The sequence below is a fragment of the Scyliorhinus canicula genome, chromosome 6, assembly GCF_902713615.1.
Source record: "Scyliorhinus canicula chromosome 6, sScyCan1.1, whole genome shotgun sequence".
In the NCBI taxonomy this organism is placed as follows: Eukaryota; Metazoa; Chordata; class Chondrichthyes; order Carcharhiniformes; family Scyliorhinidae; genus Scyliorhinus; species Scyliorhinus canicula.
This window is the reverse complement of record NC_052151.1, coordinates 325177-339501: the sequence shown is the minus strand read 5'-3', so window position 1 is coordinate 339501 and position 14325 is coordinate 325177. Positions and strand designations below refer to the sequence as shown.

Sequence of the window (14325 nt, the reverse complement as noted above, 5' to 3'; positions counted from 1 at the left end):
GTTTACTCTATCCCGTCTCTGCGTTTCCAGATTTACTCTATCCCGTCTCTGCCTGTCCAGATTTACTGCGTCCTGTCTCTGCGTGTCCAGATTTACTCTATCCCGTCTCTGCGTGTCCAGATTTACTGTATCCCGTGTCTGCGTGTCCAGATTTACTGCGTCCTGTCTCTGCGTGTCCAGATTTACTCTATCCCTTGTCTGCGTGTCCAGATTTACTCTATCCTGTCTCTGCGTGTCCATATTTACTGCGTCCTGTCTCTGCGTGTCCAGATTTACTCTATCCCGTCTCTGCGTGTCCAGATTTACTGTATCCTGTCTCTGCGTGTCCAGATTTACTCTATCCCGTCTCTGCGTGTCCAGGTTTACTCTATCCCGTCTCTGCGTTTCCAGATTTACTCTATCCCGTCTCTGCGTGTCCAGATTTACTGCGTCCTGTCTCTGCGTGTCCAGATTTACTCTATCCCTTGTCTGCGTGTCCAGATTTACTCTAACCTGTCTCTGCGTGTCCATATTTACTGCGTCCTGTCTCTGCGTGTCCAGATTTACTCTATCCTGTCTCTGCGTGTCCAGATTTACTCTATCCCGTCTCTGCGTGCCCAGATTTACTGTATCCCGTCTCTGCGTGTCCAGATTTACTCTATCCCGTCTCTGCCTGTCCAGATTTACTCTATCCCGTCTCTGCCTGTCCAGATTTACTGCGTCCTGTCTCTGCGTGTCCAGATTTACTCTATCCTGTCTCTGCGTGTCCAGATTTACTCTATCCCGTCTCTGCGTGTCCAGATTTACTGTATCCCGTCTCTGCCTGTCCAGATTTACTCTATCCTGTCTCTGCGTGTCCAGATTTACTGTATCCCGTCTCTGCGTGTCCAGATTTACTCTGTCCCGTCTCTCCGTGTCCAGATTTACTGTATCCTGTCTCTGCGTGTCCAGATTTACTGTATCCTGTCTCTGCGTGTCCAGATTTACTGTATCCCGTCTCTGCGTGTCCAGATTTACTGTATCCCGTCTCTGCCTGTCCAGATTTACTCTATCCCGTCTCTGCGTGTCCAGATTTACTGCGTCCTGTCTCTGCGTGTCCAGATTTACTCTATCCCGTCTCTGCGTGTCCAGATTTACTGTATCCCGTCTCTGCCTGTCCAGATTTACTCTATCCTGTCTCTGCGTGTCCAGATTTAACCTATCCCGTCTCTGCCTGTCCAGATTTACTGCGTCCTGTCTCTGCGTGTCCAGATTTACTGCATCCTGTCTCTGCGTGTCCAGATTTACTCTATCCCATCTCTGCGTGTCCAGATTTACTCTATCCCATCTCTGCGTGTCCAGATTTACTCTATCCCATCTCTGCGTGTCCAGATTTACTCTATCCCGTCTCTGCGTGTCCAGATTTACTGTATCCCGTCTCTGCGTGTCCAGATTTACTGTATCCCGTCTCTGCCTGTCCAGATTTACTCTATCCTGTCTCTGCGTGTCCAGATTTACTGTATCCCATCTCTGCGTGTCCAGATTTACTCTATCCCGTCTCTGCGTGTCCAGATTTACTGTATCCCGTGTCTGCGTGTCCAGATTTACTGTATCCCGTCTCTGCGTGTCCAGATTTACTGCGTCCTGTCTCTGCGTGTCCAGATTTACTGTATCCCATCTTAGCGTGTCCATGTTTACTCTATCCCGGCTCTGCGTGTCCAGATTTACTCTATCCCGTCTCTGCCTGTCCAGATTTACTGTATCCTGTCTCTGCGTGTCCAGATTTACTCTATCCCGTCTCTGCGTGTCCAGATTTACTCTATCCCGTCTCTGCGTGTCCAGATTTACTGTATCCCATCTCTGCCTGTCCAGATTTACTGCGTCCTGTCTCTGCGTCTCCAGATTTACTGTATCCCGTCTCTGCGTGTCCAGATTTACTGTTTCCTGTCTCTGCGTGTCCAGATTTACTGTATCCCGTCTCTGCCTGTCCAGATTTACTGCGTCCTGTCTCTGCGTGTCCTGATTTACTCTATCCTGTCTTTGCGTGTCCAGATTTACTGTATCCCATCTCTGCCTGTCCAGATTTACTGTATCCTGTCTCTGCGTGTCCAGATTTACTGTATCCCGTCTCTGCCTGTCCAGATTTACTGTATCCTGTCTCTGCGTGTCCAGATTTACTGCGTCCTGTCTCTGCGTGTCCAGATTTACTCTATCCCGTCTCTGCGTGTCCAGATTTACTGTATCCCGTCTCTGCGTGTCCAGATTTACTGTATCCCGGCTCTGCGTGTCCAGATTTACTGCTTCCTGTCTCTGCCTGTCCAGATTTACTCTATCCTGTCTTTGCGTGTCCAGATTTACTGCTTCCTGTCTCTGCGTGTCCAGATTTACTGTATCCCGGCTCTGCGTGTCCAGATTTACTGTATCCCGTCTCTGCGTGTCCAGATTTACTGCTTCCTGTCTCTGCGTGTCCAGATTTACTGTATCCCGGCTCTGCATGTCCAGATTTACTGTATCTCGTGTCTGCGTGTCCAGATTTACTGTATCTCGTGTCTGCGTGTCCAGATTTACTGTATCCCGTCTCTGCCTGTCCAGATTTACTGTATCCCGTCTCTGCGTGTCCAGATTTACTGTATCCTGTCTTTGCGTGTCCAGATTTACTCTATCCCGTCTCTGCGTGTCCAGATTTACTGTATCCTGTCTCTGCGTGTCCAGATTTACTGTATCCCGTCTCTGCGTGTCCAGATTTACTTTATCCCGGCTCTGCGTGTCCAGATTTACTCTATCCCGTCTCTGCGTGTCCAGATTTACTGCGTCCTGTCTCTGCGTGTCCAGATTTACTGTATCCTGTCTTTGCGTGTCCAGATTTACTCTATCCCGTCTCTGCGTGTCCAGATTTACTGCGTCCTGTCTCTGCGTGTCCAGATTTACTGTATCCTGTCTTTGCGTGTCCAGATTTACTCTATCCCGTCTCTGCGTGTCCAGATTTACTCTATCCCGTCTCTGCGTGTCCAGATTTACTGTATCCCGTCTCTGCGTGTCCAGATTTACTGTATCCTGTCTTTGCGTGTCCAGATTTACTCTATCCCGTCTCTGCGTGTCCAGATTTACTGTATCCTGTCTCTGCGTGTCCAGATTTACTCTATCCCGTCTCTGCGTGTCCAGATTTACTGCGTCCTGTCTCTGCGTGTCCAGATTTACTGTATCCTGTCTTTGCGTGTCCAGATTTACTCTATCCCGTCTCTGCGTGTCCAGATTTACTGTATCCTGTCTCTGCGTGTCCAGATTTACTCTATCCTGTCTCTGCGTGTCCAGATTTACTGCGTCCTGTCTCTGCGTGTCCAGATTTACTGCGTCCTGTCTCTGCCTGTCCAGATTTACTCTATCCCGTCTCTGCGTGTCCAGATTTACTGTATCTCGTCTCTGCCTGTCCAGATTTACTGCGTCCTGTCTCTGCGTGTCCAGATTTACTCTATCCCGTCTCTGCGTGTCCAGATTTACTCTATCCCGTCTCTGCGTGTCCAGATTTACTGTATCCTGTCTCTGCGTGTCCAGATTTACTCTATCCCGTCTCTGCGTGTCCAGATTTACTCTATCCCGTCTCTGCGTGTCCAGATTTACTCTATCCCGTCTCTGCGTGTCCAGATTTACTGTATCCCGTCTCTGCATGTCCAGATTTACTCTATCCTGTCTCTGCGTGTCCAGATTTACTCTATCCCGTCTCTGCCTGTCCAGATTTACTGCGTCCTGTCTCTGCCTGTCCAGATTTACTCAATCCCGTCTCTGCGTGTCCAGATTTACTGTATCCCGTCTCTGCGTGTCCAGATTTACCGTACCTCGTCTCTCCCTGTCTGGTCCATCCGGGTCTCTGATTGGCTCACCTGAGGAAGGTCATGGCACACTCCGTGGCGATGGCTTTCGCCAGCAATGTTTTGCCGGTTCCCGGTGGTCCGTACAGGAGCAAGCCGGTTCTGCGCAGGCCAAGAGTTAGCAGTTCGGGATGGTCCTGGGGGAGCTGCAGTGTGTCCAAGATCTCACGCTTCACATCTTGTAGGCCTCCCACATCCTGCCACCTGACTGTGGGAATCTGTGGGGGGGGGGGGGGGGGGGGGAACAAAACATCAGCGAGTGAGAAATAGCGACCTCGGAGTCTGGGACATGTCTGTCCAGTATCAGACCACCCTGTCTATATCCTGAGTCACCAGTCTCAGGTAGAATATTCACCAGAAGCTTTTCAGTGTATCTCAGGGAAGAGGGTATCTGAAGTGAATGTTTGTCCCTTGGAGGATGCGTTCGGTGAGTTAATAGTGGGGAACACAGGAATGGCAGAGATACTAAATCAATATGTTGCTTCACTGGTACCATCGCTATAGGAATCAGTCATTCAGAGGTATAGAAAGCACGGAACTTGGAACAATCATCATCAACAGGGAAAAAGTACTAAAACTATTGAGATTTAATACTCGGGGCCTGATGGCTTCTGAAAGGAAGTGGCAGCGGAGATAGTGCATCCGTTGGTTAGAATATTCCAAAATTCCAAGGTTCCAGTGGATTGGAAAAATGCTAACGTAACGCCCTTATTCAAAAAAGGAGGGAGGCAGAATGTGGGACATTACAGACCAGTTGGTTTAACATTTGTTGTTGGAAAATTGTTTGAATCAATTATCAAGGATGAAATATCAGGATATTTGGAAAGTCAAAACGGAATCCATCAGAGTCAGCATGGTTTTAGGAAGGGCAAATCGTGTTTGACTAATTTGCTAGAGTTCTTTGATGATGTAACGATCAAAGTGGATAATGGGGATCCTGTAGATGTAGTATATCTGGAGTCCAGAAGGCGTTTGATAAGGTGCCGCACAGAAGGTTTATACACAAGGTGAGATCACATGGTATTAGGGGTAACTTATTAGCTTGGATAGACGATTGGCTGATAGACACGAGACAGCAAGTCGGGATAAATGGGTCTTTTTCTGGATGACAAGATGTAGCTAGTGGGGTCCCACAGGGTTCGGTCCTTGGGCCCCAGCTATTTACAATCTAGATTAGCGACTTGGATACAGGGATAGAAGGTTCTATAACCAAATTTGCAGGTGACACTAAAATAGGTGAGACAGTAAGTTGCAATGAGGAAATAAGAACCTGACAAATGGATATAGAAAGGTTCGGAGAGTGGGTCAAAATGTGGCAGATGGATTTTGACGTGGATAAGTGTGAGGTCCTGCATTTTGGTCAAGAAATGTAAAGGCAATGTATTATCTAAATGGGGAGAGACTGCGGGGTGCTCCGATGCAGAGGGGAGAGACTGCGGGGTGCTCCGATGCAGAGGGGAGAGACTGCGGGGTGCTCCGATGCAGAGGGGAGAGACTGCGGGGTGCTCCGATGCAGAGGGAGAGACTGCGGGGTGCTCCGATGCAGAGGGAGTCCCCGTGCATGGGGAGAGACTGCGGGGTGCTCCGATGCAGAGGGAGTCCTCGTGCATGGGGAGAGACTGCGGGGTGCTCCGATGCAGAGGGGAGAGACTGCGGGGTGCTCCGATGCAGAGGGGAGAGACTGCGGGGTGCTCCGATGCAGAGGGGAGAGACTGCGGGGTGCTCCGATGCAGAGGGGGAGAGACTGCGGGGTGCTCCGATGCAGAGGGGAGAGACTGCGGGGTGCTCCGATGCAGAGGGGAGAGACTGCGGGGTGCTCCGATGCAGAGGGGAGAGACTGCGGGGTGCTCCGATGCAGAGGGGAGAGACTGCGGGGTGCTCCGATGCAGAGGGGAGAGACTGCGGGGTGCTCCGATGCAGAGGGGAGAGACTGCGGGGTGCTCCGATGCAGAGGGGAGAGACTGCGGGGTGCTCCGATGCAGAGGGGAGAGACTGCGGGGTGCTCCGATGCAGAGGGGAGAGACTGCGGGGTGCTCCGATGCAGAGGGGAGAGACTGCGGGGTGCTCCGATGCAGAGGGGAGAGACTGCGGGGTGCTCCGATGCAGAGGGGAGAGACTGCGGGGTGCTCCGATGCAGAGGGGAGAGACTGCGGGGTGCTCCGATGCAGAGGGGAGAGACTGCGGGGTGCTCCGATGCAGAGGGGAGAGAGACTGCGGGGTGCTCCGATGCAGAGGGGAGAGACTGCGGGGTGCTCCGATGCAGAGGGGAGAGACTGCGGGGTGCTCCGATGCAGAGGGGAGAGACTGCGGGGTGCTCCGATGCAGAGGGGAGAGACTGCGGGGTGCTCCGATGCAGAGGGGAGAGACTGCGGGGTGCTCCGATGCAGAGGGGAGAGACTGCGGGGTGCTCCGATGCAGAGGGAGTCCTCGTGCAAGGGCCATGTGCGATGATCCGCTCCCACATTGCCCCTCTGATTGCAGACAGACCTTAGGGGCTCCGATCGCCTGTGAGTGCGCTCTCTGTATTTGATCCAAGGCGGTCTGGAAATCCTCCCACAGGATCGTCACTCCAGCAGCACACAAATCCAACTCTTCCTGCACACTTGGAATTGTATCTGGAAAACTGGGGAAATGAGAGGAACACAGAGGCTCAGTGTGGGAGGGTTGGTCAGGCAGGCCGCTGGCATTCAGTCAAATCCGACCACCCCCAGATCACAGAATACCCCTGACCAACACAGCGTGGTTACAGCACGAGGGCCTTTCAGCCCCTCTGCAGCCTCCCCTGCTTTTCCCCACGGCCCCACAAATTGATTTCCCCTTCAGATAATGATCCAATTTCCTTTTGAAAGCCACAAAATAATCCACTTCCATCATATTCGCAGGCAGTGTGTTCCAAACCCGGACCACTCACTGTGTGAAAAGATTCATTCCTTTTGCAAATGATCTTTTTCAAAGTCTGCTCGGCCAGCATTTATTGCCCATCTCGAATTGCCCCTGAACAGGTGGTGGGGATCTCTGCTTCTCATTCCTAGTTTGATTGCCTCCATCCAATCTCCTCCCAATCTCCTTCCCACCAGAGAAAGCAGCCCCACTTTCTCCAATCGATATCGTCACTCATCTTGCCAAGAACCATTCTCCTGAATCTAGTCGGCATCCTCCCCAAGGCCCTCACAACCTTCCTCATGTCCGGCACCCACAACTGGACACAATACTTTAGTTCAGGCACAACCAGTGTTTTACACAAGTTCAACATAATCTCCTTGCATCTGTACAGATGCTTCTATGAATAATAATAATTTTTATTGTCACAAGTAGGCTGACATTAACGCTGCAATGAAGTTACTGTGAAAAGCCCCTAGTCACCACATTCCGGCACCTGTTCGGGTCACAGAGGGAGAATTCAGAATGCCCAATTCACCTAACAGCACGTCTTTCGGGACTTGTGGGAGGAAACCGGAGCACCCGGAGGAAGCCCACGCAGACACGGGGAGAACGTGCAGACTGCACAGTGACCCAAGCCGGGAATCGAACCCGGGACCCTGCCGCTGTGAAGCAACAGTGCTACCCACTGTGATACCATGCTGCCCATCTGAGGTAATAATGCATTTTGGAAGGTCTAACAAAGGGGAAATATACAGTAAATACACAGTAAATGCCAGAACCCTTAAGAGTATTGATAGGCAGAAGGATCTGGGTGTACAGGTCACTGAAAGTGGCAATGCAGGTGGAGAAGGTAGTCAAGAAGGCATAAAACATGCTTGCCTTCATTAGCCAGGATGTGGAGATGTCAGCGTTGGACTGGGGTGAGCAGTAAGAAGTCTTACAATACCAGGTTAAAGTCCAGCAGGTTTGTTTCAAACACGAGCTTTCGGAGCGCAGCTCCTTCCTCAGGTGAATGAATTCGCACCTCAATACGCCAACATCTTCATGCACAAGTTTGAACAAGACTTCTTCACCGCACAGGACCTTCAACCGACGTTATCCACTAGATACATCGATGACATTTGTTTCCTTTGGACCCACAGCGAAGAATCACTGAAACGACTACACGATGATATCACTAAGTTCCATCCCACCATCAGACTCACCATGGACTATTCTCCAAATTCTGTTGCATTCTTGGACACACTCATCTCCATCAAGGACGGTCACCTCAGCACTTCGCTTTACCGCAAGTCCACAGACAACCTCACGATGCTCCACTTCTCCAGCTTTCACCCGAAACACATTAAAGAAGCCATCCCCTATGGACAAGCCCTCCGTATACACAGGATCTGCTCAGATGAGGAAGAGCGTAACAGACATCTACAGACACTGAAAGATGCCCTCATACGAACGGGATATGGCGCTCGACTCATCGATCGGCAGTTCCAACGCAAAAAACCGCACAGACCTCCTCAGAACACAAACACGGGACACCACTGACAGAGTACCCTTCGTCGTCCAGTACTTTCCTGGGGCGGAGAAACTACGACATCTTCTTCGCAGCCTTCAACACGTCATCGATGAAGATGAACATCTTGCCAAGGTCATCCCCACACCCCCATTACTGGCCTTCAAACAACCGCGCAACCTCAAACAAATCATTGTTTGCAGCAAATTACCCAGCCTTCAGAACAGCAAACACAACACCACAAAACCCTGCCAGGGCAATCTCTGCAAGACGTGCCAGATCATTGACATTGGTACCACCATTACACGTGAGAACACCACCCACCAGGTACGCGGTACATACTCGTGCGACTCGACCAATGTAGTCTACCTCATACGCTGCTGGAAAGGATGCCCCGAAGCGTGGTACATTGGCGAGACCATGCAGACACTGCGACAACGAATGAACGGGCATCGTGCGACAATCACCAGGCAGGAATGTTCCCTTCCAGTCGGGGAACACTTCAGCAGTCAAGGGCATTCAGCCTCTGATCTCCGGGTAACCGTTCTCCAAGGCGGCCTTCAGGACACGTGACAACGCAGAATCGTCGAGCAGAAACTATAGCCAAGTTCCACACACATGGGTACGGCCTAAACCGGGACCTGGGATTCATGTCGCATTACATTCATCCCCCACCATCTGGCCTGGGCTTGCAAAATCCTACCAACTGTCCTGGCTTGAGACAATTAACCTGGGTTACCCTTATCTCTGCATCTGTAAAAACTTAATTACCTGCAAATGCTCGCATTCAAAGCATTATCTGGCATCTTTGACTTTCTCTATATATATGTTTCTGGAACATACCTCTCCATTCACCTGAGGAAGGAGCAGTGCTCCGAAAGCTCGTGTTTGAAACAAACCTGTTGGACTTTAACCTGGTGTTGTCAGACTTCTTACTGCTCATCAGCCAGAGCACTGAGTTTATAAATTGCTGTAGCCGTACAGAACCTTAGTTAGGCCACACTTGGAGTATAGTGTTCAATTCTGGTCGCCACACTACCAGAAGGATGTGGAGGCTTTATGCAGGGTGTAGAAGCGGTTTACTAGGATGTTGCCTGGTATGGAGGGCATTAGCTATGAGGAGAGGTTGGATAAAAATGGTTTGTTCTCACTGGAATGACAGAGGTTGAGGGGCGACCTGATAGAGGTCTACAAATTCATGAGGGGCATAGACAGAGTGGATAGTCAGAGGCTTTTCCCCAGGGTAGAGGGGTCAATTACTAGGGGGCAGAGGTTTAAGGTGTGAGGGGCAAGGTTTAGAGATGTACGAGGCAAGTTTTTTTACACAGAGGGTAGCGGGTGCCTGGAACTCACTGCCGGAGGAGGTGGTGGAAGCAGGGACGATAGTGACGTTTAAGGGGCATCTTGACAAATACATGAATAGGATGAGAATAGAGGGATACGGACCCAGGAAGTGTAGAAGATTTTAGTTCAGTCGGGCAGCATGGTCGGCACAGGCTTGGAGGGCCGAAGGGCCTGTTCCTGTGATGTACTTTTATTTGTGATGTGGAGATGCCGGCGTTGGACTGGGGTGAGCACAGTAAGAAGTCTTACAACACCAGGTTAAAGTCCAACAGGTTTGTATCAAACACTAGCTTACGGAGCACTGCTCCTTCCTCAGGTGAATGAAGAGATATGTTCCAGAAACGTTTATATAGACAAAGTCAAGGATGCAAGACGATACTTTGAATGCGAACATTTGCAGGTAATTAAGTCTTTACAGAGCCAGAGATAGGGGTAACCCCAGGTTAAAGGGGTGTGAATTGTCTCAAGCCAGGAGAGTAGGTAGGATTTTGCAAGCCCAGGCCAGATGGTGGGGGGTGAATGTAATGTGACATGAATCCCAGGTCCCGGTTGAGGCCGTACTCATGTGTGGGGAACTTGGCTATAATAATAATAATCGCTTATTGTCACAAGTCGGCTTCAATGAAGTTACTGTGAAAAGCCCCTAGTCGCCACATTCCGGCGTCTGTTCGGGGAGGCTGGTACAGGAAGTTTCTGCTCGGCGATTCTGCATTGTCTTTATGTTCCCAGCAAGCTTTATTTTGTACTCTATTTTCCACTTCTTAATAAATCCCTTGGTCTTCTTTTGCTGAATTCTAACTTTTCCCAATCCTCAGAACTATTATTTTTCTTGGCCAATCTGTATGCTTCTTCCTTGTGTCGGTTACTATTTCTAATTTCCTTTGTAAGCCATGGATTGGCCCTCTTACCCTCTTTGCTTTTGTGCCGGACAGGAATGAACAATTGCTGTAGTTCCCCCATGCGTTCCTCGGGATTATTATTTAAACGATAAAATATTAAAGCATGCCGCTGTGCAGAGAGACCTGGGTGTGCTAGTGCATGAGTCACAGAAAGTTGGTTTACAGGTGCAACAGGTGATTAAGAAGGCAAATGGAATTTTGTCCTTCATTGCTAGAGGGATGGAGTTTAAGACTAGGGAGGTTATGCTGCAATTGTATAAGGTGTTAGTGAGGCCACACCTGGAGTATTGTGTTCAGTTTTGGTCTCCTTACTTGAGAAAGGACGTACTGGCGCTGGAGGGTGTGCAGAGGAGATTCACTAGGTTAATCCCAGACCTGAAGGGGTTGGATTATGAGGAGAGGTTGAGTAGACTGGGACTGTACTCGTTGGAATTTAGAAGGATGAGGGGGGATCTTATAGAAACATTTAAAATTATGAAGGGAATAGATAGGATAGATGCGGGCAGGTTGTTTCCACTGGCGGGTGACAGCAGAACTAGGGGGCATAGCCTCATAATAAGGGGAAGTAGATTTAGGACTGAGTTTAGGAGGAACCTCTTCACCCAAAGGGTTGTCAATCTATGGAATTCCTTGCCCAGTGAAGCAGTTGAGGCTCCTTCATTACATGTTTTTAAGGTAAAGATAGATCGTTTTTTGAAGAATAAAGGGATTAAGGGTTATGGTGTTCGGGCCGGAAAGTGGAGCTGAGTCCACAAAAGATCAGCCATGATCTCATTGAATGGCGGAGCAGGCTCGAGGGGCCAGATGGCCTACTCCTGCTCCTAGTTCTTATGTTCTTATGAATGTTTGCCATTGTCTATCCACTTTCATCCCCAATCGAACAAAGCCAACTCATGCCTCATTTCATCATAGTTTTCTTTTCTTAAAAAAAATAAATTTAGAGTGCCCAATTATTTTTTCCAATTAAGGGGCAATTTAGCGTGGCCAATCCACCTAGCCTGCACATCTTTTGGGTTGTGGGGGTGAAACCCACACAGACACGGGGAGAATGTGCAAACTCCACACGGACAGTGACCCAGAACCTGGGACCTCAGCGGTGGAGGCAACAGTGCTAACCACTGTGCCACCAGTCTCAGAATCAACGACTTCACTCTCCATCTTGATAATAAATTCTATCATATTATAGAATACTCGAGGGGGTCTCGCACGGCCAGATTGGCAATGATTTCCTTCTCATTACACAGTACACCCCGAGGATGGCCTCTTGGCTCCTCAACGTATTGATCCAGAAAACCATCCAATTTCAGTATATCCTCACCAACACCCTGGACAATTAGAGCAAGACTTCTTCATTCGGTATTACAATTAAATAAGGGTAACTACAAAGACATGAGGGAGGAGCTGGCCAGAGTTGATTGGAGAAGGAGCCGAGCAGGGAAGACAGTGGAACAGCAATGGCAGGAGGTTTTGGGGGTTATTCGGGAGGCACAACAGAAATTCATCCCAAGGAGGAGGAAACATGCTAAGGGGAGGACAAGGCATCCATGGCTGACGAGGGAAGTCAAGGGCAGCATAAAAGCAAAAGAAAAAGCATACAAAGTGGCGAGGATTAGTGGGAAGCCTTTAAAAGCGAGCAGAGGGCAACTAAAAAAGCAATAAGGGGGGAGAAGATGAAGTATGAGTGTAAGCTAGCTAGTAATATAAAGGAAGATAGGAAGAGATTTTTTTCAATATATAAAAGGTAAGAGAGAGGCAAAAATAGAAATTGGACCACTGGAAAATGTGGCTGGAGAAGTAATAATAGGAAACAAAGAAATGGCAGAGGAACTGAATAGTTACTTTGCATCAGTCTTCATGGTGGAAGACACCAGTGGGATGCCAGAGCTCCAGGAGAACCAGGGGGCAGAGGTGAGTGCAGTGACCATCACTAAGGAGAAGGTTCTGGGGAAACTGAAAGGTCTGAAGGTGGATAAGTCACCTGGACCGGATGGACTACACCCCAGGGTCCTAAAAGAGATAGCTGAGGAAATTGTGGAGGCATTGGTGATGATCTTTCAGGAATCACTGGAGGCAGGAAGGGTCCCAGAGGACTGGAAAGTGGCTAATGTAACACCGCTGTTTAAGAAGGGAGGGAGGCAGGAGATGGGAAATTATAGGCCTGTTAGCCTGACTTCGGTCATTGGTAAGATTTTCGAGTCTGTTATTAAAGATGAGATGGCGGAGTATTTGGAAGTGCATGGTAAAATAGGACTGAGTCAGCACGGCTTTGTCAAGGGGAGGTCATGTGTGACAAATCTGTTCGAGTTCTTTGAGGAGGTAACAAGCAAATTAGACAAAGGAGACCCAGTAGACATGATTAATTTAGATTTCCAGAAGGCCTTTGACAAGATGCCACATAGCAGACTGTTAAATAAGTTAAGAGCCCATGGTGTTAAGGGTAAGATCCTGGCATAGATAGAGGATTGGCTGACTGGCAGAAGGCAGAGAGTGGGGATAAAGGGGCCTTTTTCAGGATGGCAGCCGGTGACTAGTGGTGTACCTCAGGGGTCTGTGCTGGGACCACAACTTTTCACAATATACATTAATGATCTGGACGAAGGTACTGAAGGCACTGTTACTAAGTTTGCAGATGATACAAAGATCTGTAGAGGGACAGCTAGTATTGAGGAAGCAGGTAGGCTGCAGAAGGACTTGGACAGGCTAGGAGAGCGGGCAATGATGTGGCAGATGGAATACAATGTGGAAAAGTGTGAGGTTATGCACTTTGAAAGGAGGAATTTAGACAGACTAATTTCTAAATGGGGAAATGCTTCAGAAAGCAGAAGCACAAAGGGACTTGGGAGTCCTTGTTTACGATTCTCTTAAGGTTAACGTACAGGTCAGTCGGCAGTTAAGAAGGCAAATGCAATGTTAGCATTCATGTCGAGATGGCTAGAATACAAGACCAGGGATGTACTTCTGAGGCTGTATAAGGCTCTGGTCAGACCCCATTTGGAGCATTGTGAGCAGTTTTGGGCCTGTACCTAAGGAAGGATGTGCTGGTCTTGGAAAGGGCAGCGCCGTAGCACACTTGGCTAGCTCTGTAGCTTCACAGCACCAGGGTCCCAGGTTCGATTCCCTGCTGGGTCACTGTCTGTGTGGAGTCTGCACGTTCTCCCCGTGTCTGCGTGGGTTTCCTCCGGGTGCTCTGGTTTCCTCCCACAGTCCAAAGATGTGCAGGTTAGGTGGATTGGCCATGCTAAACTGCCCTTAGTGCCCATAAAAAGGTTAGGAGGGGTTATTGAGATATGGGCACAGGGTGGAAGTGGGGGGGTTAAGTGGGTCGGTGCAGACTCGATGGGCCAAATGGCCTCCTTCTGCACTCTATGTTCTATGAAAGGCTGCTGAGGAGGTTCACAAGAATGATCCCTGGAATGAAGAACTTGTCGGATGAGGAACAGTTGAGGACTCTGGGTCTGTACTCATTGGAGTTTAGAAGGATGAGGGGGGATCTTATTGAAACTTACAGGATACTGCGAGGCCTGGATAGAGTGGACGTGGAGAGGATGTTTCCAGTTGTAGGAGAAACTAGAACCAAAGGACACCATCTCAGACTAAAGGGACGATCCTTTAAAACAGAGAAGAGGAGGAATTTCTTCAGCCAGAGGATGGTGAATCTGTGGAACTCTTTGCCGCAGAAGGCTGTGGAGGCCAATTCACTGAGTGTCTTTAAGACAGAGATAGATAGGTTCTTGATTAATAAGGGGATCAGGGGTTATAGAACATAGAACAGTACAGCACAGAACAGGCCCTTCGGCCCTCGATGTTGTGCCGAGCAATAATCACCCTACTCAAACCCACATATCCACCCTATACCCGTAACCCA

At 49.3% G+C, this 14325-nt stretch overlaps 1 protein-coding gene across 1 annotated transcript in view; it reads right to left on the bottom strand.

Annotated features, from left to right (window-relative positions):
- Window positions 1-14325, bottom strand: part of LOC119966903 (uncharacterized protein PF11_0213-like) — a 33293-nt gene that overhangs the window by 3572 nt on the left and 15396 nt on the right. The window contains exons 4-5 of the mRNA XM_038798860.1: window positions 6312-6447; window positions 7-4042 (exon numbers count right to left, since the gene is read on the bottom strand). Coding sequence (XP_038654788.1) covers window positions 7-3624 — 3618 coding nt within the window. The 5' untranslated portion in view covers window positions 3625-4042; window positions 6312-6447. The remainder of the gene's footprint in view (window positions 1-6; window positions 4043-6311; window positions 6448-14325) is intronic.